The sequence below is a fragment of the Dendrobium catenatum genome, unplaced genomic scaffold (assembly GCF_001605985.2).
Source record: "Dendrobium catenatum unplaced genomic scaffold, ASM160598v2 fragScaff_scaffold_81, whole genome shotgun sequence".
Classification (NCBI taxonomy): Eukaryota; Viridiplantae; Streptophyta; class Magnoliopsida; order Asparagales; family Orchidaceae; genus Dendrobium; species Dendrobium catenatum.
The window spans coordinates 413,279-440,114 of record NW_021318543.1 but is presented as its reverse complement, the minus strand read 5'-3'; the positions used below and the strand labels follow the sequence as shown (position 1 = coordinate 440,114).

Below are 26,836 nucleotides of genomic sequence, written 5' to 3'. Positions count from 1 at the left end.
TTGGAATTGATTAGAAGAACAAGCAGCTGTAGTACGTAAGACCATGATATATTATGGAAATTCTGTTAATAGTCAGTGAAAAAATGTCATAAAGCGGAATAATTCCTCGGAAATAAAGGAAAATCAACATTGTGATAATGGATAAGCATTACACGTTATGTGATGCTTTTAGTAATTACCAGAAATGCACTGCAAATGATATAGTATCCATGGTGTAAGCATGACCACGAATAAAAAATCCTCCAAAAAATATCCTTTTGAGCCCATACCGAAGAGCATTCAAATATGAGATCTGCCACAAAGAAATTGAATAAGAATGCTACAGTTTTATATGCGTGAAAAATGAAAGTAACGTTTGAAAATTACGCAGCATAGTGGCATAGCAAGAACAATAAAAAGTAAAATTTGCCTAAGAGAAAAAGGAAGAAAATATCAACAAAAAAATTTTGTAATGGAAAAAGTAAAAAATCCTCAAAATCAGTTTTGTCTATTCATGCCTACTTTGGGACCGACTAAACAAGGTAGCCAAGTTTAATAGATAAGTGTAAGTTATGAGCTTAGAGGTACTTCCTATATAGCTATCAAGATCCTAACCATCTTAGCTATCACTTAAAGTTGCATGAACTTAAAACTGGGCCTCATATATAGAAACAAAGATCCTGACCATCTTAGCCATCACTTGAAGTTCCTAACACTAGTGACTTGAATACTTTAATAACATTGAAAAGAAATGAAGCCTTTTAAACTAACTCAATGCAAAGGTAATTACAAAGTATAGAATTGTGTATGCAAAAAGACTATCTCAATATATATAAGAAAAACCAGCATCCTAGGAAAAATAGGGCTGGAAAGCAAAATGTGGAGAAAGCAGAACCTCCATGAAGAGCTATATGAGAGATTTTTGGGGAAAATTGGAGAAGATAATCGTTAATTGAAAGCAGAAAAAATAGTTAAAAATCGGATGGCAAAACAAATACTCAACATATCAGAAGACAGGACAAAAGAATGGTGTTTATAGTAAAACCTGCAGGTCAATGTTCAATAAAAGTACTTGTCATCAGTACCATTAAATGCGAGCCGAGTGCTTGCCTAGGAACCTATATCATGCCTTTAGACATCAGCCAATAGGGTGAGAGCCCAGCCTTAATTAAAAAGATGGACGCTACAACTTTAACATTGAAGATTGAAGATAAGTTAGTTTTTAATGATAACAATTTGATAACAAATTGTTGTGAAAAAACAAAAATGTACACTAGCAAATCATTTGGATCAAATTTAGGTGCAAAAACCTAAACTTCTACAATATTAAATCTTGAAGATGAAGAGGATGAATGATAGGAAATACTTGATTTCAAGTAATTCCTATTCACTTCTACAGCAAATCTCAATGCAAACTGCTGTTCACAGCAGGAAAACAGCAAAAACAGTGGAAAAATCGGGAAAATTTGAGAGAAAAATGGAGAAAAGACTTGTATTTTACTAGTAGATGCAAGAAAAATAGCAAAGATACAAGGATCCTCTATTCGAGAGGAGGATCGCGCTCTCCCAATCTCTAGAATTCGTTCTAGAGTCCAAGCCTCCAAGAAAACCCTAATTGCAATCAATCAAAACATAACCTCTCCTTAATCCCCTCATGCACTTTAATACAAAAGCTTTCCTAATCTAATTTCCCTCCCAAAGCATTAGCCTCCTCTCTCTCTTAATTTGAAAATCAAATAATGGGTGGGACCCATTCATGCATGCGGCTCAGAGAAGGAACTCTTATACACTCGCTGGACTGGCCAGCGGGATTTCTGAGCCGGTTCGGACAGAGCCGACGTAACAATACCGCCCTCCCAAAGAATCACCTTGTCCTCAAGGTGAAAATCCGGAAACTGTTGTTTCGTCCTCTCGTATGGCTCCCACGTGGCCTCATAGTCAGGAAGGCTCTTCCACTGGATCAACACTTAGTTCCATCTTCTTTCTCGCGAACCCCCATCAGTTCTAAGGGTTCAAGAATCACCTCTAGATCATCAGTAAGTGTCACCGGTAGCTCAGAGTTGGATGTGTGGTCACCAATGGCCCTTCTCAACTGTGAGACATGAAAAATCGGGTGGATGGTCGCTGCTGATGGTAACTTCAGTCGATATGCTACTGCCCCAATTTTCTCCAATATTTCATATGGCTCAAAATACCTTGGAGCCAACTTTACATTTCTCCTGTTGGCGACTGTCTTATGTCTATAAGGTTGGAGATTCAAAAATGCAGTCTCTCCCAATTCAAACTGGATGTCCTTCCTATGCCCATCCACTTGTTTCTTCATAATTTGCTGAGCTCTGAGTAAATGCCTCTTCAACTCCTCTAGCACTCGATCCCTCTCCTCCAAGTACTCCTCCACTGACGAAACTGGAATACTGCTACTCCCAAGGTGCACCAAGTGAGGGGGGTCCCTTCCATACAACACCTTGAATGGAGTCATCTGTGCAGCTGAGTGAAAAGAGGTGTTGTACCAATACTCCGCCCAAGATAGCCACTAGGCCCAAAGCTTGGGTGTCTCCGACACAAAACATCTCAAGTAGGTCTCCACACTCCTATTGACCACCTCCGTTTGGCCATCTGTTTGTGGGTGATAAGCAGTGCTCCTCTTCAAAATTGTCCCCTGTAATCTGAACAATTCTCTCGAAAAATGACGGAGGAAAACCTTGTCTCTGTCTGACACGATCGCCTCTGGTACGCCATGCAATATGACCACCTCTCTAATGAAAGTTGAAGCCACTGTCACCGCGGTGTAAGGATGTTGAAGAGGAATGAAATGAGCATATTTGCTCAATCTATCCACTACCACCAATATCATAGTGAATCCCTCAGAACGGGGCATCCCATCAATGAAGTCCATAGATACCTCCTCCCAGACTCGACCTGGTAAAGCCAAGGGCTGCAGTAACCCCCCGGGTGACATAGCTAGGTACTTATTCCTTTGGCAGACTTCGTATCTGGATACCATCTCTTCCACATCCTTGTGCATCCCTCTCCAGTACAGTTCTGCCGCCAGTCTCCTGTAGGTCTTTAATACTCCTGAATGTCCTCCCACTGCAATCCCATGAAACTCCTGGAGCAACTGCGGAATGTGACTTGATGTTCTGGGTAACACAAATCTACCCTGGTACAACAATCCCTCCCCCTCCAATGAGTATCCTGGATGGTTGCCCTCTCCCTTTAGTAAGTCAGTCCTGATCCTGCCTAGGTCTTCATCCCTAGCACTCTTCTCCCTGATGGCCTCCCAAACTAGCATCATTGGGACTGATATAGCCACTGTCTACAGCTCCCCCATGCATCGGGACAGGGCATCTGCCGCCTTGTTCTCCACCCCCGGTCTGTACTGAATCTCAAAATCATACCCTAGCAGTTTGGATAGCCACCTCTGATGCTCCTCTGTCACCATGCGTTGTTCCAGCAAATATTTCAGGCTTCGTTGGTCGGTCCTGACGATGAAATGTCTTCCGAGTAAGTAGGGGTGCCACTTTTGGATGGCCAAAACGATGGCCATTAACTCCCTCTCATAGACAGATTTCAGCCGGGCTCTGGCATTCAACACCTGACTGAAATAGGCAATGGGTATGTGGCTCTGCATCAGCACTGCTCCTAATCCATATCCCGATGCGTCTGTCTCTACTATGAAGGCCTGAGTAAAATCCGGCAAAGCTAAGACCGGGATTGTGGTCATAGCTTTCTTCAACTTCTCGAATGTTGTTGTGGCTTCCTCCCCCCATAGGAACCCATCTTTCTTCAACTGCTCAGCGAGAGGCCATGCTATAGTGCTATATCCCTTCACAAATCTTCTGTAGTAACCTGTAAGCCCTAGGAATCCCCTCAGCTCCTTTAGATTTTTAGGTAGTGGCCACTTTAACATGGCTTCAATCTTGGACTGATCTGCTGCTACCCCTTCCTTGGATACCACATGCCCCAAGTACTCTACACTGGTTGTGCGAAGCAGCACTTCTTCAAGTTAGCCCTCAACTGGTGCTCCTGGAGAACCTCTAACACCTTCTGCAAATGCCCCCAATGCTCCTCCTCTATTCTGCTATACACTAAGATGTCATCGAAGAATACCAAAACAAATCGCCTGAGATACTGTTTGAAGATCGTATTCAGGAGTGCCTGGAACGTGGCTGGAGCATTGGTGAGGCCAAAGGGCATCACTAGGAACTCATAGTGGCCCTCATGAGTTCTAAAAGCGGTCTTGGGCACATCTTCTTTCTTTATTCGAATCTGATGATATCCTGATTTCAAGTCGATCTTGCTGAAAATCATTGTTCCACTCAACTCATCCAGAAGCTCATCAATCACTAGTATGGGAAACTTATCAGGTACAGTTTCCTTGTTGAGTGCACGGTAGTCTACATAGAAACGCCAGCTGATATCCTTTTTCTTCACCAATAGAACAGGACTAGAGAACGGGCTAGTGCTGGGCCTGATAATCCCTGCTTCCAGCATTTCTCTGATCAACTTTTCTATTTCATCCTTCTGAAACTGAGGGTAACGGTAAGGTCGTACCCTGACAGGTGCACTCCCTCTCTTAACGTGATGGCATGCTCCTGCTCCCTGGGTGGTGGCAACCCTAGAGGTGGTTGAAAAACCTCCTTGAACTCCTAGACCAAATGCTGCACATAGAGGGGTATGTCTCCCTCTTCCTCCACACTCACTCCCTCTAATCTGTGTAATTCCACCAAATAGCCTTCCCCCTCCTGAATTATCTTGATTAGGGATTTAAGAGAAACCCCTGCCTTGGTCAGCCCCGCATCACCTTGAATCACCCTCTTCCTTCCTCCCTTCACCAACTCCATCCGCAGAGTGCCCCAATTGACCTTGGTTTCCCCCAAGGTCTGCAACCACTTCATCCCTAGGATGACGTCCGTACTCCCCAATTCTAGGGGAAGGAAGTCTTCCATCACTTGAATGCCCTGGATCTTCAGCACCACCCCCCTACAGACTCCTCTTCCCATTTCTACCTTCCCCGTGCCCATCATCACCCCATAACCTCCAGTATCTACTAACTTCATCCCCAGCAGCTCCACAATCTGGGTTGAAATGAAACTGTGGGTTACCCCACTATCAATCAATACCACGACTCCACGGTCAGCTATCTCTCCCTTTTACCTTCATAGTGTGGCTCGGAGTGAATCCCACTACGGAGTTGAGAGAGACTTCTGCCACATCCAGATGCATCTTTCCCTCCTCCACCTCAGAATCGCTTCCCCCTCCCTCTTCGTCTTCCTCATCTTCACAAACGAGAACTTGAAAAGTTTGATCCTTGCACTTATGCCCTAGCATGTATTTTTCATCACATCGGAAGCACAGCCCTTTTATTCTCTTCTCTTGCATTTCCTTCTCAGTGAGCCTCTTGAACTGTCCACCATTTCCTCCTCCTGTTGCTTTTTCCTTCCGAGCTTCTTTCATTCCTCCTGTGGACGCTCCCTTAGGGGCTAGATGGGTAGTCGTCCACCTGTAAGTGCCTCCTGAGCTACTACTACTCCTAGCTCCCTTCTCCAAATTCTTTTGATTTTCGACCAACTGTGCAAGCTTCATGGCCTCCCCCTGGCCCCTAGGCATCATGACCTTCACCGCTGCTCGAACCTCGGCCTTTAACCCCTTCATAAAATTCCCCTCCAGCACCGTATCGGACAAGCGCTCTACCCTACTGGCCAGATGCTCAAACCTCTCTCGGTAGTCCGCCACAGACCCCTCCTGCACTAGGGCAAAGAACTGCTCGTAGAAGTCTCCTCCCCGATCGATTTGGAAACGATCTAACAAACTGTCCTTGAATTCTTCCCAGCTCCGGATAGGTCTTCTCTGATCTCTCTAATGGTACCAAGAGAGTGCCTTCCCTTCCGGACACAAGCCCGCTGTCGATAATTTCTCCTCCTCCGTCAAGCCGTTAACAGCAAAGTACATCTCCACCTTGTAGATCCACCCATAGGCATCCTCCCCTTCAAAAATGGGCATTTTTAATTTTCTCACCTTCCGATCCTCGCCATTCCCCCTTAATCCTCCATAGTTTCCCCTCTCCCATGTGCCTGGGCCCCCCCATGTCTCCCGATCTTCCCTTGCTCTATCGTGTCCAAATCCCCCTTCAAAATCCCCTATCCGATATTCAAAAAAAGCTTCCCCGCGCCCATGATAACCCCCCTGATGCTCCCAAACAGCACTTCTTGGTTCCACGCCTCCATAGCCTTGCCTTTCCCCATATCTTCCTCCTCTCTCCTCCCTCTGGAAAGGCTCCAAATGAGGCCTTCCCCAACTCCCTTCCACGATTTCCACCTCCTATTCCTCCCGATGGATTTCAAAGTTGGTGTTCTTCGCTGCTGGCCCTTTTGCATCAGACGCCGCCGATTTGGTTTGAAACTCCAACATCTTTTGCATCATATCCCGTAGATCGGCCACTTGTCCTTCCATGGAAGACATTCTTTCCTCCACGGTCTCCTTGATTTGATTTATCTCTCCTTCAATCCTCTCCTCCAAATCATTCACCTTCTTAGCCGCCATCTCCTACGGCTTGTAATTTATGAGAAGATCTCAAGATTTGAAAAAAAAACATCAATTTTCTCCTTCGCATGTACAATTTCAGCTGCTGAAATTGGTCAAAAACAGCCCACGATTTGTCCCAAGACTTGCTCTGATACCAATTTGATAGGAAATACTTGATTTCAAGTATTTCCTATTCACTTCTACAACAAATCTCAATGCAAACTGCTGTTCACAGAAGGAAAACAGCAAAAACAGTGGAAAAATCGGGAAAATATGCGAGAAAAATGGAGAAAAGACTTGTATTTTACTAGCAGATGCAAGAAAAATAGCAAAGATACAAGGATCCTCTATTCGAGAGGAGGATCGCGCTCTCCCAATCTCTAGAATTCGTTCTAGAGTCCAAGCCTCCAAGAAAACCCTAATTGCAATCAATCAAAACATAACCTCTCCTTAATCCCCTCATGCACTTTAATACAAAAGCTTTCCTAATCTAATTTCCCTCCCAAAGCATTAGCCTCCTCTCTCTCTCTTAATTTGAAAATCAAATAATGGGTGGGACCCATTCATGCATGCGGCTCAGAGAAGGAAGAGGCGGACTTTCCGCCTCTTATACGAACTTTTATTCTATCTAGTGAACATACACAGAGGAAGGTTCGGTTTTAGGCAAAAAAGCGTCTGTACCGAGTTTTTTCACTGGATAGAATAAAAGTTCCTCTTATACACCCGCTGGACTGGCCAGCGGGATTTCTGAGCCGGTTCGGACAGAACCGGCATAACAATGAACTCATTCTAACCGTTCATGAGAAGGTTATAAATCCAATAATAGAAAGGATAGCATGGATGATGATTAAGATGAAATAGTGTGGGCCTCAAAATTTTATACCAAGCACTTCTAAGAAAGTTTTTGTTCTAGATCAAATTTGTAGAAAGAAATTCTATTACAAATAAGACACTACTAAGAGATTGCACCCTTATTTTACTAGAATTTTATGATTTGGTCCTAGGTTTTCATAGCTACTATTTATCTTTCATGATCACAAGAATGAATTTTCGATTAAAGCTCATTAAATAGTTCTTAAATGCACATCATATAATGATAATAGTTTTGGTTTTAGAAAAAAGCAATTTACCAATGTTTCCTTAAAGTAGATGGCATGGGGAATGATGACAAACTCGATCACAGTCCCATAGATCTATCATCTCAAGTGATTATAGACCATGATTTACTAAATCGGTGGAGGGCCTGGAGGCAGTCGATTCAATTTGACTATATCATCCTTATCGACATCCATAGATTGCATCATCCAAGAGACTCAAGTACATCCTATGATTCACAACTCAAGGAGCTCGGACATAGAGAAACATTTGGGCTTTGATCATAATAGTTGGGGCTGCGAGTGTTCGACGAGCTACTCGGGTCTCGACTCGATTAAAGCTCGCCATGATAGTTTAACTAAACAAACAAGCTTGAACATTTTCTTAAATACTCTATGCTTAAATAAACAAGTTCAAACAACTGTGTTCGACTCAATTATATTCATGAACATCCTTCAAAGCTTGTGAACAAACTTGACATGAAGCTCGATAAGAAATTCGATTTTTGTTCCATACAGAGCTTGTGAATAAGCTTGTTAAAAACTTGATTAATATTTAAATGTAAAAATGATAACATACCTAATATAAATATTTTATATTATTATAATTTAATGATATAACAAATATTAATCAATAAATATTAAAATAATTTATATTTATTACAACAAATTATAAATATATATTAAATCAAAATGATATATAAATTAATTAAAATTATTTTTATTTTATAATATTATTTAGTTATATGTAATAAAAATTATTCCTATTTTATAAATGTTCAGGTTTGCTAGATTGTTTGTTTAAATAATTCATAAACAAATTTGTTTATAAGAAGAATCATAGCTCATTTATTCGTGAATGAGCTCAACCGCTAGCTCGAAAATACTAGCTAGATATGTTCATGAACAGGCTCTTTTGATAGCTCGAGAACACTTATTAGATTTGTTGGTGAACGGGCTGATTTGATAGTTTGAAACCCCTCATTAAATATATAGCTTGAAAACACTTACAAGATATATTCGTGAACAAGTTCATTTGTTAGTTCAAAAATACTCACTAGATATGTTCGCGAACAGGCTCGATATAATTGTTTTTAGCAGGATCGTTTGTTACGCTAATGAATATCTAGAAGTAAAGCTCGTTTATAGCTCGATAAGACTTGCTTATTTAAAGTTGGATAAGCATGAAATAAATCGAACATAGAACCAAATATAAGCATCCATTAAGTTAAACGAACCAAGCTTGAACACAAACAAAAAAGCTCGAATCGGGCTCAAACCAAGTTTGAACAAGCTAATAATAAACGAACTCAAAAACGAACAAGCACATACTCAGCTTGGCTCGGTTCATTTACATCCCTAGCAACTGTAATATAATAGATTCATTTTGTAATGAAACCACCTGATCAAAGAGACTAAGTCACAACAATTATTTAACAACACAATTTGGTGATAAAATCAAAAGGTTAAAGTATATGTGTCACGTCCTAACTACTGTGATATCTTTTAGAGTGATCACAGCAGTACTCAATAGGGTATTGGCTCATTGTGAGCTTAGATTTATCTTAAACTTCTCACATTCGACAAACTGATGCTGATGGTGAATGGATTGTTACTTTAAGTTTAGTGCAATCAATTTTGCTTGGATATTTTTAATAATATGATTTTCTTTAAGTTTTTTTGTATTTTTTTGTATTTTTGTCTTAATTTGAACTAGAAATGAATTGCGTCGGGATTTGCCAATATTTTCAAGCGTGACTAGTGGCTTTGATAAAGAAGAAAGGCGTTCATAAAGAAGAGAAGAGGCTTGGGTATTCATAAAGGAAGACAGGAAAAGTTGCAAGTGGCTTGGAAGGTTTGGTTAGGAAGGAGGAGATCAAGTTGGCGGCTAAGAGGAGTTGATCATTGATGGGTTTTGTGTTAGATTGGCTGGCTGGAATTGAGGTGTCGGAGGAAGAGTAGCAGGTGGAGCTTGCAAGGGGGACAGTAATGAGGTTGTGTGCTGACGTGTGAATGGATTATCTAGAAAGAGAAAGTGAGTAATGAGAGAGAAATGGGATCAAGCAGACAGTGGGTTCTAGAGATGAGGATGTTAGGGATAAATGAGAAGAGTTGGGATATTTGCAATTTGTGAACACAAAGAAGAGTTATGAGGTTTGCGAGAAAGCTCTATGCGAGGAGATGGGGAGATAATTGTGTGGTTCTAAGTATGGGAAGAGAAAGAGGGATCGGGCATTAGAGTGTGAATGGGAAGGTTTCAGTTGAGGAGATAGAGGGTTATGGGGAGCAACAGAACCCACAACAAGAGTGGGGTGCAAGTTTATGAGAATAGAAGACAGAGCAAGAAGCCAATGATAAAAAAAAAATTGAGGGTTTCAATATTGAGAGGGAAGGGTGCTAGGAGGAATTGAGAAGAAACATAGGAAAAGAGAGTGCTAGGTGCAGACAAGGGAGATGTGTTTGGGAGAGCTACAGATTAAGGTCGATTGAGAGTGGTTGCAGGTGGTTGGTTGTAGTTCGCCAACATGAGGAGTCAAATGGAAAGGGGCTTGGAGATGGAGAGGAAATAATAGTGAGTTGGGATTTGAAAAATGATGACAGAGATGATAGAATTGAGGATTTCATGAAGTGAAAAGAAGCATTGCAGGGCTTTGGGGGATGAAGGAATGAGGAGGAAAATGAGAAAGAGTACAATTTATTTTCTTCTTATTTCTTTTTAATATGGCCAAATTTTTAAGCGATAAAACTAACCATCTCTCCAACAAGTACATTAATTACACATGAATGACACCTCGGAAAAGGGAGAATGAGATTTTTTAAATAGTAGCAAATAAGTATAAATATATATAATTAAACAAAATAAATTTTTTATGATTTTTATTATTCAATATGTAACTATAATTATAACAATAATTTTTAAACATTATTTTTAATAAACAAATAATATTAATTATATCATTATAATTTTATTTTATTTTTTTTAATTTAACCTATAACATATCCCTTTTTTGACACTTTTTCGTAGCTCTTAAACATATAACTTTGTCCTTATCTTGTGTGCAAATAAATTTCGTGCTTTACAATGACCCACGCAACTATACGGGTGTGTCCTTTCAGCTATTTGCGACATTGCAAACGCATTAGTGTAATACATTTCATGAAACGTGCAACAATAGCATCATTTTGTACAATGTCACATACATCGTCTATCATTTTCATCGTGTTCAATTGAATCAATTGTGGGGGCCTTATCATGGTAATTTCAACTCTCCAAATGCAATGCAATTTGCTTCATGGAAGTAGCGATGCTTCAATGGTTTTGTTTTGCTTATAAATAAATATAGCTATTTCATTTTTAGCATCTCAATTTATTTGGGTAAGCACCTAGGGTGGCATTTATCACCTTGGGTATTGGACTACTGCCTTAAGATTGTCTAGCTAGCACTTTTGTACGTTGCTTGCCATCATAACTTCAAACTCACAATGCTACTTTCAATAAAAGAGAGAAATTTAGGCAAAAGTTGAAAATAAACTCCATGGTATCATTAAGATGCTTGGATAAAAAATATTTTGAGAAAAAGAAAAAAAATCAAATTGATGATTTAAACTAATTTACTAATACTTGGGAATAGCTAAATAGGAAACCTGCCCAATGTTGTATGATATCATGCGGAGAAGAGACAGTGAGATATCTTCAGGTCTATAGTCCAAAAGCTCTTTGGATGTCGAAACGGTCTTTCCAAAACTTGACGCAATGGTAGATGCTGAAAGGCCAATCTGCAGTGCATAGAAAAATACGAGTTATTCAAATAGATAAAAACGTATTCATCCAATTGTTGAAATACAACAAAGCTTACCGCATTCCACACATCCACGCTAAAAATGGAGGTAAAGCACTTGGCACTAAGTATTTAAGTGCCTATTCTCATAGATAATGTGAAATAGACAACACAAGTTTTTAGATAATATGATATTAACAACACGAGCTGCTGCTCAAACTATACGCACCGACAGTAAATTCAATACATTTCAGGCGCGCAATTAGCAAGGATGAGTTGCAGATGGTTGAAAGGGAGAAAAGTTATACGAGACAACAGAAACAGAAGATCGTTGTTTTATCATAGCCCCAATTACAAAACTGTTTTACAAAGCTGGCGTCATGAGAAAGGGACAAGAAGCATGACATCACTAATTCTCTCAGCATGGTTAGCATCATATACAAAAATCTTGCTGTTCAATTAAGATAGAGGAAAAAATAGTTGCTGTTTTGATATTCAATAACTATGATTTAGAATAGAATCATTTTTTACCAATGCCGGAAGCCTGTCCTACACAATTATCAGATTATGGATGTGCATGAAAAACCATGAGGGTAGAAAGTAACAACAATCTTGAGTGGCAAGAGATCAAACAAGTATAATATATTTTAGTTCCTTCAAAAACTATACGGCAAAAGCCGCAACTATTAAGGATACAATACATATACTAATAAATTAACTAAAATGCTTAAATAACTCAGTTTTTTCATAATCCTTCTTTTTTTAAAAGTTACTTAAGAGCCACAGAAATACCTTGGAATAGTCAAGCCCACCGTATATATCGCCAACAAGCATGTCAATGTTACTACTATCTCCTTTCTGGCTTAGCTCTAACAGTTCATCAAAACTACAAAAATAACCAACAAACCACAAGTAATAAAATGCACAACAAAATAAAAAGCTTAGTAATAAAATATTAAAAGGAAACCAAACCTCTTGCACTTTGTTAACAGTTTTCCCAGGCCCCAATAAGTACCACCTCCAACGTTGGTGCCACTAACTCGTTGAAATTTCCCATCCCCATCTACCTACATGCAAATAAATATTACTACCTTAGGATGCTGCAAAATAATCCATAAGACAGGGCGATAAAGTACAATGGATATCACTCATGTACATTACTTTGATGATACTAACGCCAGACCCAATATTAACAAGAAGGTAAGGAAACAAATCATGTTGATCAATCTGCACAAACTCCTTCTGGCCCTCCATGTGTGTAAAAGCTTCATGTCGTATTGCCTGCATAATAAACCCAAATTTCATCAACGTTGCTGATTTTCCAACTGTATATAGAAAGCAAATTCAAAGTCGCAAAGCTAGTGAAGAAAAAAGGTTCCAAGAAGAATATGGAATGTATAACGCTGCTTATAGTTTGGTAATCCAATCTCAAATTATTTGGTCTATGTAGTCATGGAGTGTAAAAACGTGGTATCTTCAGAAAAGTTAAGTGTGCACGCACATGGTAGGAGAGAGTGTTGCTAGCAAATAAAGCCAACACTGAAGTGCAAACTATAGCTTAAGTTTTTAGGCCAACAGTATTATCAAAAGTGCAAAGCACAATTAATAAAGGATTTTTATATAGCTGAAAAGTCTAGGAGGTGATGGAAGATATAAGAGTGTAAGGATAAAAAAAGAATTTCAAGCATCTTAGGGAAGCAGTCATTCACAAAATTAACCATATTATTTGCATCTTTGATATAAGTTTTTGGTATGAAACGGCACTATTTGCCAAAAAAACTCCAACGATATTATCAAAAAAATATATTGTACTTCACCTAACTAACAAATAAGTCTGGAAAATATTAAAAATAGGTTATATAAGCAGTTAAATTGCATGCTCTTAAGTAGTACTGCAGTGGAAAGGAAACAAGATGGAAGTTATCAATCATAACGGTTATATGTAGCAAATTAATTATCAAGTTGATTATCATCTCACAATAATCCAGAAAAACAACTTAAATCATTTCAGAAATTTAGGATATATATATATGTAAATGTGCAACATCAGAAAGGGGGACCATTTAATTTAAAAGTTACAAGGAGGCATGAAACATAACAAACCTTGAGCAGAAAATTTGCTCCAGCCACAAGACAATTCATCTCATCTTCTTTATCAAGACTAACCCCAAGCCTTTCTTTAAAGTCATCTGCATATTTATATGCTCCACCACCAGTGGCCTTCCAACAAAACAGAATTACTCACAAATTTGTCTCAAAAGCCAACACAACTACTTTTAATAACAAGATTACAACGAATAAGCCACACACATACTGGCATGCAACAAACACTAGTGCACATTCTCAAACCAACCTCAGTAGCAATGCATTGATTTTTATTGATTAGAAATGCTAAGAATATAGGCATCAAGAAAACTAAAAGGATTAATATTATATCAATGTCATGAAAGTAATCTCTTCAAAAACTCAGAAAAGATATATTATGGACTTCCCCACCAGCAAATTAATTACCCATCGGTTATCCCTTGTTTTTAGTTACATCAGCCTTATTCAAATAAGTAGGAAATGGATTTAAGATCATTGCCGAGTTCTACATGAGATCTTCCAAGCCAATTCAAGTTATTTTATGCATGTTAGTTTGCATAACTTTACTCATATTTTTTTCGTCAACCTATTTTTTGTCCTAATCATTTCGTAGTAATTCTACATGTAATGCATTATTATTTTATTATTTATACTCGGTTGTATGTGACCAAGCATTCAAGTCTATTTACAACCATCTAATCTTCAATAGTTGATGCTCCCGCCTTTCCTCTGACAACATTTTTTCAACATCCTTTTTCTTTTAACAAATAATCATTCTAACATTATTATTTATATTCGACTCAATTAGGCAAAGAGTAACTTCTTTGTTTCATGCATAGTCTATTTAGTTGTAGTTTTATAAAATTTATTTTTATCCCCGTAATATTCTCTTACTACATGTCTATGTGTTCAAAAAATTCGCGCCCTAGCTCTACTGAGAGAGTTTTTTGTGGTTTTGAGTTAAATTTTCATAAAGCATATTAAATTGAAGATAAGAAACTAACCATAAATTTCACCCTCATTTTGCAAGGACTTCGTGATCAGTTTCCAAGTTTCTCATTGACACAAGTCCCTATGATTAATAACCTCTCTCGATAACAAGAGAGAATTTAAAATTAATGCTAGTCATTAGAAGCTAAGTACTTAATGTATATTAGGCAACAAATATGATCTTAGAACGGGAAATTTTACCACTGTGAACCTAAAGTGAATGGTGAGAGGGAATGATGACAAACACAATTAAGATCTCATGATTTCATCGTATTAGGTTATCATGGGCCCTGGTCTACTAAATCAGCGGTGATAATTAAACCAACATGACTGAATAATTCTTATTAGCACTCATAGGTTGCTTCATCCAAGAAAACTAATAGACCTGCAATGAATATTTGTCTAAGGGAACACATTTAAGTCAACATTAACTAACATAGGGCTTTGTGTCCTATCAAAAACACCATATGATTCATTACTCAAAAGTTTTTTTTAGCCATTACGAAACTTCAAGATGTGGTCGTGACTGTAATTAATAGTATCATTTTGCAATAAAACCAGTCAATTAAAGGGCCTTGGTCATAACCATTCATCTGTGATGTCATTTGGCAGTGAAACCAACAGTTTGAGGATGCATGTCACATCCTTACTAGTGCGAGATCATTTGAAAATGAATCATATCGGTACACCCAACAAAACATAGACTATTTATGAGCAGAGGTTATTCTCAAATTTACCACTCTCGATAAACAATTGTGCATGGAGAATGGATTTTACACTAAGCTTTAGAGAATTAATTTCAATTAAAATATTCTAAATTTTGAGAATATTAATTTTATTTTTAACTTGTATAGTTTAAGATCTAATTGATTAGCTTTGGAATTTGGGGACATCTTGAAAAATAAAGTCTCCTGGTTAATATTTGAATGTTTTTATTTTATTATTTCCAACCTTATTGATTCTACCAACAAGCTTGCAGAAAATCGGATCTGACCTGAATTCATTTTATTTTTTTTCTACAATGTATTCTCAAACAACATGTTTGAACGTTTAGTATACTTGTTGGAACTAGGGTCAACCCGGCAAGTCAGTCCGGGTCTAAATTTCTAACTCATTTGTAAAATTGGGTCGGATTCGGATCATATGAATTGGACCATAGTCAATTATGGGTTCGACCCTAACCTGACCTGCTAACTCAGAGTCGTGAATGGGGATAGGGTGTGTGGGGCTTACGGGCGAAGGGGGCACTAGCAGGTGCAAGACCTATGGGCAAAAAGGGCACAAGCGGGTGCTTCACTGTGCAGGCGAGAGCGCATGCAAGCGAAGAGGGAATGAGCAGGTGAGGCGGCGAGCATGTGAGGGTCGGGTGCGCGCGAACGCAACCTACATGGGTACTTTTCAAGATGCTAGTTGGGATAGGGTCCGAGTCGACTCAAGTTTTTACACCCCTAGTTGGAGCACATGCAGGTAAAATTATTTTAGATGATTTGATATGCATACTTTTTTATGCATTTTAACATTTTTATGAATTTGCACAATGCATTTGCACAACTTTTATTTCGGTGCATCTGCACAATACATTCAAAAGTTTTTCAATGTACTTATGTGATTTTCGATGAATCTATACAGTGCACTTGCATACTTTTTAATGCATTTGCATTTGTCGAGCCCACATAATGGGATAAAGGTTGTTTGTTGTTGTTGTTGTATGGTATACTCAATTTTTTCAATGTACTTACCTGCTTTTTAATGCACCAACACGATGCACTTTCATATTGATTTGCACGCACTTTAATGTACTTGTATGTTTTTCAGTACATCTACACAATATACTTTACAAGCATTTTGATGAATTTGCATTGTGTATTTGCACAACTTTTATTGTGTCTGTGAGTTTTAGAATAGTCGTGCATATCTTGTAGCAGCTACATGCTTTTCAAGATGGTGACATGCTTTTCAAAGTGGCTTGATGCTTCTTGAGTTTGTGGCATGCTACTCAATGTATTGTACATGAAACCGAGAATTATATTTTGATGCAAATAGGATTTCAAAACATCTGGATTTTGATAATTTGCAAGAGCGTTAATCTTTAAAATGCACACAAGTTTTATTTTGAAAATAAAAGCCTTCTATTTTACATGTATTTGTTGTCGATTCGCTAGCATTGAAGACAAATAGGAATCTTGGTATATTTCAAGATGTGAATACTTTCTTCGTGTTGTATTTGTAACTTTACACGGTTGGTCCCATAGGGAATCATTTATCCCTCCTATAAATAAGATAGGTGTTGCCAAACTCATTTTCACATTTGTGTGATCAATTCATAGAGTTCTTTTGTACATAAGAGTTCTAAAGATAGTGAGGGAGTTTTTGTTCATGCCCATAGACGAGCAATTGTGTTCACTACAAATCCCATATAAGTCCAACTTCAGTTTAATGTTTGTTCTTATTATGTGATTTTTGTTCTTTCATCTGATATATTTTGTTCAAAAATATCATTTAATGTTATGATATATGTAAGCCCATTCAATTTGAAGTTCAGCAACATCCCCTGTCTCCCTCACACAAGTGGCATCTTTGAGGGTTCTAGGCCCTCCCTCCATGTTTAAAAAAAACATGCATGGTCAATTTTTTAAGACACCACGACTGGGGGCTATTTCATCCCACCACGCTTAAAAATAGCACGCATATGCCTTCATCACCTACACGAGTGAAAATGCAAAATTTCCCCACCATGTTAGAAGAATGCATGCATACAAGTATTTATTTCACAGCGTGTGATGGTATAATTTGAATCTTCTAAATTAAGTACTCGTAAGCATTGTTCTAATGTGCTTGTTTATATTTATTTATTTTTATATTGAGAGAGAAAAAGAGGTATTATTTAGAGAGGGAAAGTTTGGGAGAGACAATTAGTTAGAGAGAAAGAGCTAGAGAGAGATACGGGGTGAGCTAAAGAGAGAAAGAGGGTTTCTATCTTTGTTTACAATGAGAAAAATAGGAAGTGAAAGAAAAAGTGAGAAAGAGAGAGTAAGGGATGTGGCTATCAGGGTATGTTTGGTGGTTGTCAACAACTTGCGAGTAGTTTGAAAAGAAATGACAACTAGAATATTTGGAAGATCTCATAAAGCTGAGGGATAGGGAGAGAAGGTCGACGTAGAAGGAATGTCGTGGTGGTGTTGATTTACTAAGATGGAAGGAAAGTTACGGATGGAATGGTTTGAGATTGAAATGGGATGGCAATTTGTTGTATGCGAGGAAACCAAGAGGGGAAAGGCTAGCTGCAAGAGCACGGAGAAATTACAAGCGTAATGGTTGTGGCTGCACAAAGTATAGGGAGGTTTTGCAGATGAAGGGCTCACGGTTTTGATGGTTTCATAGGTGGTGGCAAGATGAGTTGACCGCGCTGGGTTAGGGAGAGTTCGTGTGCGAGGTGCTGTTACGGCTAGGGTTGGAGGGGTGACGATAAACGAGGTTGGCCGAGCTTGTAGAGGGTAGCTGCATGCGAAGGTTCAACGAGCGGGTGGGAGTAGGAATGAGGGTTTTGATGTAGGAAAGAGAAGGAAAGACGATGGGGGCAAGCTAGTTTTTCATTTTTGTGAGATTTTGTTGTTGCGAGATCAAATAGAATTGACTATGACAAAAGGATAGAAAAACGGGATGAGTCATCAGCGGCGATGGGATATGTATAAGGATTCAACAAGCAAGATTCATGAAAAGGAATTTGAGGATTTTTTTAAAATAAAATTAAATAATAGAATAAAAAAAAGAATATTAACTAATTAATTAATTAAAAAGCATGTTTGTGTTTTTATGCTATGTATAGTCAATAATGTCTTGATTTGTGTGTTGTCGTCTCGCACACAAGCAAATTTATGTTTCACCTTAATGTGGAAACCTAATCAATAAGAGTCCCTTCCGATTAATTTTGATGTTCTAGATGCGTCGGCAAAGTTCATTTCACAAAAATGTGACGTTCGTCCATCTTTTGCATGGCATTGCATCCGTAGTTTATCATTTTAGTCATAATTGATAGAAGTGCACCAAGATTTATATTTGGATGAATTTGATATTCCAAACGCGTCAGCGCAGTTCATTTTACAAACAGACAACATTCGTGTAACTTTTATGTGATTTCGTATCTGTAGTCAACCATTTTTGTCATGATTGAACAAAGTCTACGTGAAAGTTCACTTTAGACAAATTTGAAGTTCTAGATGTATTGGCACAATATGTTTTGCAAACATATGACATTTGGGAAACTTTTGTGTAATGTCATGTCCATAGTTTGCCATTCTCGTTGTAATCGACTAAAACAATTACGAATGTCCTTATTTGATGATTTCAATGCTATGGAAGTGTCAGCACAATCCATTTCACGAAAACTTAATGTTTAAGTAATTTTGATTGCAGTTAAAGCATTTCGAGCTCGTTTTGCATTATCTCACACAAGTTGGTTGCTAATCTCGCCATGCTTGCTTAAATTGATCGCAAGACACATGGAGGTTAATAATGTCACAGAGAGACTTCTTTATTTTAACCACCCATATTCACTTACAGGATTATCATACTCATTTTGTATAAATATATCTATTTATTTAAATTTTTCATATCAAGATATCACTTAATACACCAACAATATAAACGAATAATTATTAAGTTGATGTATGATAAAATTTTATATTATATACGCAATCTTCATTATGTTGAGCATAAGCTCATCTTTTTCTAAAAAATCATCTGCTATTCTAACTTGTAACTTGCTACAACAGATGCTTGTGCTAGTCTATTTCATTTGCAATTAGCACAAAAGCTACCACATCTTACAATATTTTGATAATCAAAACAAAAGGAGAGGCTCAAAATTCACCTTTGGTGTAACATCATAGTGATTAAAAACTCTTAAGTAAATCTCCAGCTACTTGAAGTGTTTATAACTACTCAATTATGAATGCCTTTCTTAACTTCAAAGTACTTTTGAAGTGCACATTTTCTCTTTAAATCCCACTATATAAATGCTAAAAGTACTCAATCATATGCCTCTTTAATATAATTAATAAATATCAAGATCCTTTTATATATTTTAATATTTATTTCTTTATTTTCAAAGCACAAATATGCATTTTATAATTAATATGCCTAGCATAAAACCACACAGGTTGTTCGCCACCAACACTGATATGGTAAGTAGGGGTGGAGTCCTTATTATAATTATCTTTTCTTTTTAAGACATTTTATTTTCTTTCTTTTCTTTGAAAGAGTAGATTTGTGAATAAGGGTATTCTAATCTTTAATAGTGGGTTGACCTATTTAAACCCCTTTCCCTTCCGTAGAACTCAACTTTTTTGTAAAATTTGATTTCAGGTTTTCCTGATTTTGGGAAGAGTTTCCCAGGTTTTGGAGAGGGAAGAAGGTTATAGTGGACCCTGCAACTGCCATAATCAACAGTCAGTACTTCGAGGTATCTCCAGCGACTGTTCAAGGCAGCAGAAGCAGCTACTCCTGTCACAAGAAGACAGCTGTAGTTGAGACAGATTATCCACTGTACATTGGCAGGAGCAGGAAAATGAAAAGATTCCGCATAAATGATATCCTAACGTGAAGGAAGCTCCATGGCAGTTGTCGTTTCATTTGTTTCTTTTTGAATTCTTGCAGGTTCTTGAAGATATGAGAACACCAAAGGTCCAAATGGGAAGGTATCAGAAATCCCAACAGACTCTCTGTAAGTGTCTGTCAAGGGTGGCAGCAGAGTATGCCCAACAATTATAATTTGGGTGGGAGAGGCTGAGGAAAGAAAAGTTATATAAAACATTTGAAGATCTCAAGTAAATCCTATCAATTTTGGAAAAAAAATAGCAAGAAATTCTTCCAAACTCCAATGAAAACCGAAAAATAGTAATTTTAATAAAAGAATCAAATAGAACGGCAGAAAATAACAATATACAATTGATCCTCTATTCAAAAGAAGGGTCTATCTCTTCCAAATCTCTAGATGCTGCTAGAGCCCAAGAGAAACCTAAACCTAAGAGATCTCAAATTTTAGCCAAATTCAAGATGCCCTGACCCTAGGAAACTATTTAATGCATACAATCCAAAAGGAAATCTCAAAAAAGTCCCTACATTCAAATTTCCCTCCTAACTCCCTCAAAAATTCTTCCAAAACAACTCCCTTGGATCTTGCGGCTTGTGCAGCTCATACAGGAAGCGGACTCTTCCACCTCTGCTATGTTGAGCCGGTCCTGTATGGACTGGCTGGACCGGTCAAACAAAAAGCTGGTCAGAGTCTTTAAATGCAGAAAATCAATCACTAGGTTTTCAATTTTCCTTACTTTACCAATAACTTCTTTTTTTCTCCTTAGAAGTACATGTTATTTGTTGGTTGCTTCTTCTGGTTTACTGCGAGTTTTGAGTGGTGGCAGTCAGACTTCAAGAGGTTTCCAGGGTGTAAAACAGGATGAAGAAAGTGGCATAGGCTAGGAATCAGTGATTGTTTGCCCTTCACAGAATAAGTATCGAAGAAAACAACTGAAAATTCCAACAAGATCGGTTCTATAGCTGAACCAAGTGTGGAAAACAGTAGCACAGAACAAGGAAACTTCCTCGTTCTATAGTTTTTGCTAGGAGTGGAACTCCAGGTCTGCAGTTTTCAGCACAGGAGACTTTTAATAGCATAAATTCTGTGAAGTAAGGTTCATGGAGGTGTTCATTCGTTTCAAAGTTTTTTTCTAATCTTGTTTTATCATTTCTCAGAATCAAGTAGTTTCATAGGGTGCTTGATCTTATTTACTTTATCAAAATATTCTTAATAAATTGTTCTGCCTTATCTCTACATGTTAAAGATAAGTTTTGTTTTCCCTCTTTTGATTAAACCTCTCCAAATCTTTATTACAACATATAACTATCGCAATTCTAGACTCTTTTTTTTTTTAAGAACGGTACCAAAATATTTTTTTCACAACCATTTGGCATCTTCGTAAGCCATGGTAAGAAACATCAAAGCTGCGTGCAGAACATGCAAAGTTAGTACCAATTACCTTAATAATTATGTTACCATTATCCTGAGCTCCTGAAGTCCATGAAGGTGAATCAATTCCTGGTGTTAAAAACGAAAAGTTAAATGCATTTGCCAGTTGGCTTTTCAAGTTCAAAATAAGAAATTTGATTAATAAGAGCAAGGAGTAAGAAACATATAGTCCAATAAAGGAATCAAGAATTAAGTTATATAAAGTAATCATCTCTCTGCCTAAAATATGACAAGTGGAGAGTCAATCATCCCTGACGACTGATGAGCAAGAGTGTACATGGCACATCCCCTCACAATTAACGCTGCACCACAACGCTAGAAGATTAACTTATCTAGATGAGTGAAGGCCAGACAACCAAAATGTTTAGAAAGACGAGTTTTGCAATACAAGATAGTATGCTTTAATAAGTTAAAAAAATGGAACAGCTGATTTCAAGAAGCTTTGCTCCATTCTGAAGCTTCAAGGGTGTTGAACCTCTTGCAATGGAAATCTCACACGTTCAAACAATAATCAACAATGAAAAAAATTCCCTACTTAATTGCACATTTCACTGTGAATTAAATTATATGGAATAGAATAAAGGAAAAATACAAAAAGTATATTTCTTCTACTTTATTTGTTCAGCTAATATATCACCATTTAATTCTTAAATATGTCGTTAATAAACAATGTCTAATCGAGAGAATATGCATACCACCAAGATGAAGTTGCTTAGAGGAAATAAAATCCAGGCATTCATTCAGCTTCCCAGTTTCAAATTTCACGAAGTGGAGCCTCCCACCAAGTATTGGGCAGCTACGCCTCTTGCCATTAAAGATCCCAAGTCTTTTCTTCATAAACCTTCTCCTCTTATCATCTTGGGAAAGCTCCTCATGACGTGAGAAATAAATCAACTTAATGAGTGATCCTAGAACCACAAGAATATTGTGAGGTACATATGAAAGAAGGTTTATGGGATGAAAATAATGATATTTGAACATTATTCTCCTTAAATGCACTATTTAAAATCCCAACGTGGGTTGCTTTGACTGATCTAAAGCTGCAAATATCAGTAAAAATTGAAATTTTGTCTATCAACCTATTTATTTACAATTTATGCATATGCTGTCATCCATCAAATTAAAAAATTTAACAATGGGAATAGAATATGATTCGTTCAGTAAAAGATGTTCAAATATCTGTACCACTCATCCAAGTCCTTGGACATTAACCTTAACAACAAGCACCTATCGGTAGCATTACATAAATCTTCTCCAAAACTCATCATGTACTTCCATATTGACAAGTATAAGAATGAGCAGAATATAATAAAAGCAAAAAAAACAGTCTTGAGGCAGAATCAAATGAACACTATGTGCGGTCAAAAACAACTAAACGAAAATTTAAACGTGGTTAGTACCAAGCAATGGTGTAATCAAATTTACTCAAATAAGAGATAGGACGTATGCATGTGCGTTATTTGCATAATAACATTATTCACATATTGGATTCGTTTGGGACGGCTTTCTTACCACTTCTAAAAACAACTTCTTAGTACAAAAGTTTAAATTTTTATACTAGGAAGCCACTTTAAGAAGCAGTAAAAAAGTCATCCCAAACGAAGCCATAATCAACATAGTTCTATACTGTTATGCATATAGGCATCAATGGAAGAAAATAGCAGAGACAAGGGAACACAAGCATGGAAATTTTAACCTTTGAACAATCAACACTGAGGAAAAAAAATAAATAAATAAAAGAAAATGTACATAGTTTGTTATAACATGCTTTAAGAAGAGAAGGTGAAGATAATAGTATCCATTTCATACAAAAACAGGAAACGAGATGATTCAAGTTGTAAAGGATATCACCTGCAGTAGCAAAGCAGACAAGATCATTCATATTATATATTGCCACTCTCCAACAAAAACAATAGCAGGGACATCAAATAATAATAGGGGTCAATATAAATAGCATTCAAGACCTCCAATATCCAAGGCCAAGTGAAAGATGTCATCAGACTGATTAGGCAGCAAAATAGTGGGGTTCCTCTCCTCAGAATTGCTCTGAATTGCAGCTCCACTGAGGTCAAGCTGTGGCCTCGAACTAGAACGATGCATCTCCTTCCCTTCCCTCTTCACCTTAGTATATTCCTCCAAACTTTTTCCTTTGCTGTTTCCTTCATCATCACTGAAATTCCCAGCCATAAATCCTCTACCCTGCAACCTCCTGCCCAACTAAACAGCATCAATAAATGTTATAGGTGGTGAAATTAAAGCATTACAAAGTTAGGAATGGTTCCAATAGAGTTGCCAAACAAAAAACACAATAGCTTTTTATTTGACTAACAGCCCTAGCAGTGTATTGATTCCACGCCAGTTCTCTAAACATGGTAAACCCAATTCACCAACCATAAAAATCTAAATTTATGGTAAAAGATATTTCTTGAAAAAGGAGTTTATTGCCCCAACTAAATAGGAATCAAAATAAATAACGGAACTCAGTATATTGAAAAGCCAACAGAAAGTTAATGCCCTATAAATAAAGATTAAAATTGGAGATATTCGAGAAATAGATTTTGATAGGCTGACGGATCAGAATCGGGGGATTTAAAGGGACTGCGGGGAAAATAAAGAAAAATGAGAAGGAGATTTCCTACAGTATCTCTTTACCATTCTCCTTCGCGATTTCCAACGAACTTAAAAGAGAGATCGTGGGAGACGGTAGTTGCGATTTTCACTCCTAATCTTAAGTTAAATTGTCAAACTTAGTGGCTCTTTGGCAACAGGATTTATGCAGCATTTGAGCAGGATTTATGCTAAATTGAGCAGCCGGTAAATCCCACGGGGAATAAATCCTCCGTTTCCCTTTTTTCCGTAAATCCCGGATTTACAAAATCCTGGAGTTCGGCGGATTTGTGAAGGTATTTGACCGAAGAAGCGCGCGAAAGAGAGAAAGATAGTTACCTTCGCAGCGAGCAAGCTTCCGTCGCTACTTCCGATCCAACAGGAAGAATGGCGAACTGTCGCGACTTCCGATTCGACGGGAAGGAACGTCGTCGAAGTAGACTAAGACGCCCGCTCGTTCAAAACCTACCGCAGGCGAAGTCCAACTGCAACGAAGAAATGGAGAAGCGAAAAGTACACTGTAGAAATTAGTTGCGCTATCGGAAGAGAAGATTTTAATTATAATATAGTAATTAATTAGATAATTAGTAATTCAATAATAAATTAGATAATTAATATTCTAATTTCTAAATAATAATTAAGAAACTACTCTAAATAGTAATAGTAATTATATAATTAGTTAAGTTATTAATATTTATAATAGTAATTAGATAATCAACTCAAAAATATCCCTAAGTTATATTATTAGTTCAGTTAGATAATATTAGATGATTAATATTCTGATTAATAATTATATTATTTGATAATCAAACTAGTTTTTAATTATATTATTTATAATTATAAATTATTGATGCTAATTAAAATTTAAATGAATCATTAATTTCTACGAAAAATATAAATGAATTTAAATTTTAAATGAATAAATCTAATGATTATATTGTCAAACAGTTTCATAAGATTTAAAGGGAATTTAACATTTATATTATCAAATATTTTTTTGAGATTTAACTTTAGTAAGATTTATGAAATCAGAATTTACATTATTTACTATATACTACAAAAGTTAAATCCTTATTATTGCCAAACAGGCCCTCATGCAATAAATTATATTAATTGTAATTATTAATTATGATTTTTATTTACATTAAATGCATATAGTTGCCAGTTAAAAAATTTGTTGTGTTAAAATAAAAGACTTTTGCATCTTACCTCCATGAAAGTATCTAGCACACAAATAAATATATGAAAAGAACACGTGCAACATCAAATTTCTTATGTGAAAAGTAAAAAAAATGAGAAAACCACAAGACATGTTGAATTGAAATGATTACACTATATGAACATTGATTACAAAGGTTTACATGTGTGAAATATCTTAAGTATAGATACGGTAAACTCTTAAACTTCGTGGCGCCTTTCGGTGCAATAGTCAAAATTTCATTATGAAAATCTATGATTAAGTGTGCTCATTTTTAAGAAATATTATGATACTTTACCTTCAGAAAGTTACACCAACAGAAAAATTGTGAGACCCTTAGACCAAATAGGACAATATCTCGATAATTAAGAGTTTGAGCTATTACAAATGATATTAGAGAAATACATCAGGTGGAAGATAGGAATTAAGTATCATACAAGACAAAATGTTACATCATGAGAGTCACTTCTTAAATCATATTTGGGACAAAGTGCTACGTGGCGGGATTCATCACTTGAACTTGTAAGGGCCACCTTTATAATCATATATATCTGATAATGATTATGTGATAAAAAATATTGACAGGGACATTAGCTACTTATATAGGAGAAATTGTGAAACCCCTTAAATATAAGGAAGTTAAATTCTTAAACATCAACACGTATGTTGGTGTAATAGTCAGAACTTCATTATGAAACTCTACAGTTAAGCGTGCTCATCCCGGAGAAATACTGGGATAGATGACCTCCTTAGAAGTTACACCAACAAAACAAAACTGTGAGGCTCTTAGGCCAAAGTGAATAATGTCTCGATAGTTAAAATTTTGGGCTATTACAACATGTCCCTTAATTAGGAGATGGCAAGAATACAAAGTATGCGAGCTAATAGAAAATATCGTAGAGTCGACATGGGGTGAAAGGCATTGGGAAGGTTGTGGCCAAGTGAGGTTGTGGTCATGTGACAACTATCTAATAGTATTGGTTAGGCGACGACAGTAGTGATGGAAATCGAGTAGCTATAGTCTTTTAATAGCAGTTGCTTGGCAGCGATCCGACATTAGTCTCCTGATGATTTTCATGACTTCTAGTCCATATGGTAAAGTCTTTATCTTCCCTTGAAAGAGGCATTTTCTTTTCTCATATGGCAAATTGAAGTCTATAGAAGACTTCATAAAATCCCTTATGATGTTGATAAAGATTTTTTTTTTTTTTTTTTTTGGGTTTTAAGCTAGCTATATTATGATGTTGATAAAGATTACTTATTTGTACAACCACTAAGTGTATGCTTCTTTACACAAGCTTGGTGAATGTTTACAATCAAGTAGCTAGAAGAAATGATAACTAAAAAGATCTCAATCTTTTATGCTATAATGATTAGAAATTCTAAGAACTTGTTCCATCAAAAGGACTAAACCTTTCTGAATGCATACTTTTTTTTTTTCTTTTATGTGTAAGAATGATTAACATTCTTGACAAATGATCTTATTTTAACCAAGCTTCTTATTTGTGCTAAGATATATCATGAAGAAATATTTTAAAAATTATGCCTTTCTCAA

The 26,836-nt window shown here is 36.9% G+C and overlaps 1 protein-coding gene across 2 annotated transcripts in view; it reads right to left on the bottom strand.

Annotated features, from left to right (window-relative positions):
- Positions 1-24,620, bottom strand: part of LOC110096520 (pantothenate kinase 2) — a 70,082-nt gene extending 45,462 nt beyond the window's left edge. Inside the window, exons 1-10 of one of the 2 annotated variants that reach the window (XM_020822521.2) lie at positions 24,423-24,620; positions 23,441-23,685; positions 22,172-22,384; positions 21,487-21,545; positions 13,481-13,597; positions 12,539-12,658; positions 12,350-12,444; positions 12,170-12,263; positions 11,244-11,375; positions 180-292 (exon numbers count right to left, since the gene is read on the bottom strand). In XM_020822521.2, the coding sequence (XP_020678180.1) occupies positions 180-292; positions 11,244-11,375; positions 12,170-12,263; positions 12,350-12,444; positions 12,539-12,658; positions 13,481-13,597; positions 21,487-21,545; positions 22,172-22,384; positions 23,441-23,663 (1,166 nt within the window). In that variant the 5' untranslated portion in view covers positions 23,664-23,685; positions 24,423-24,620. The remainder of the gene's footprint in view (positions 1-179; positions 293-11,243; positions 11,376-12,169; positions 12,264-12,349; positions 12,445-12,538; positions 12,659-13,480; positions 13,598-21,486; positions 21,546-22,171; positions 22,385-23,440; positions 23,686-24,422) is intronic. The other variant, XM_028696564.1, reaches the window with a different exon arrangement.
- Positions 24,621-26,836: the final 2,216 nt, after the last annotated feature.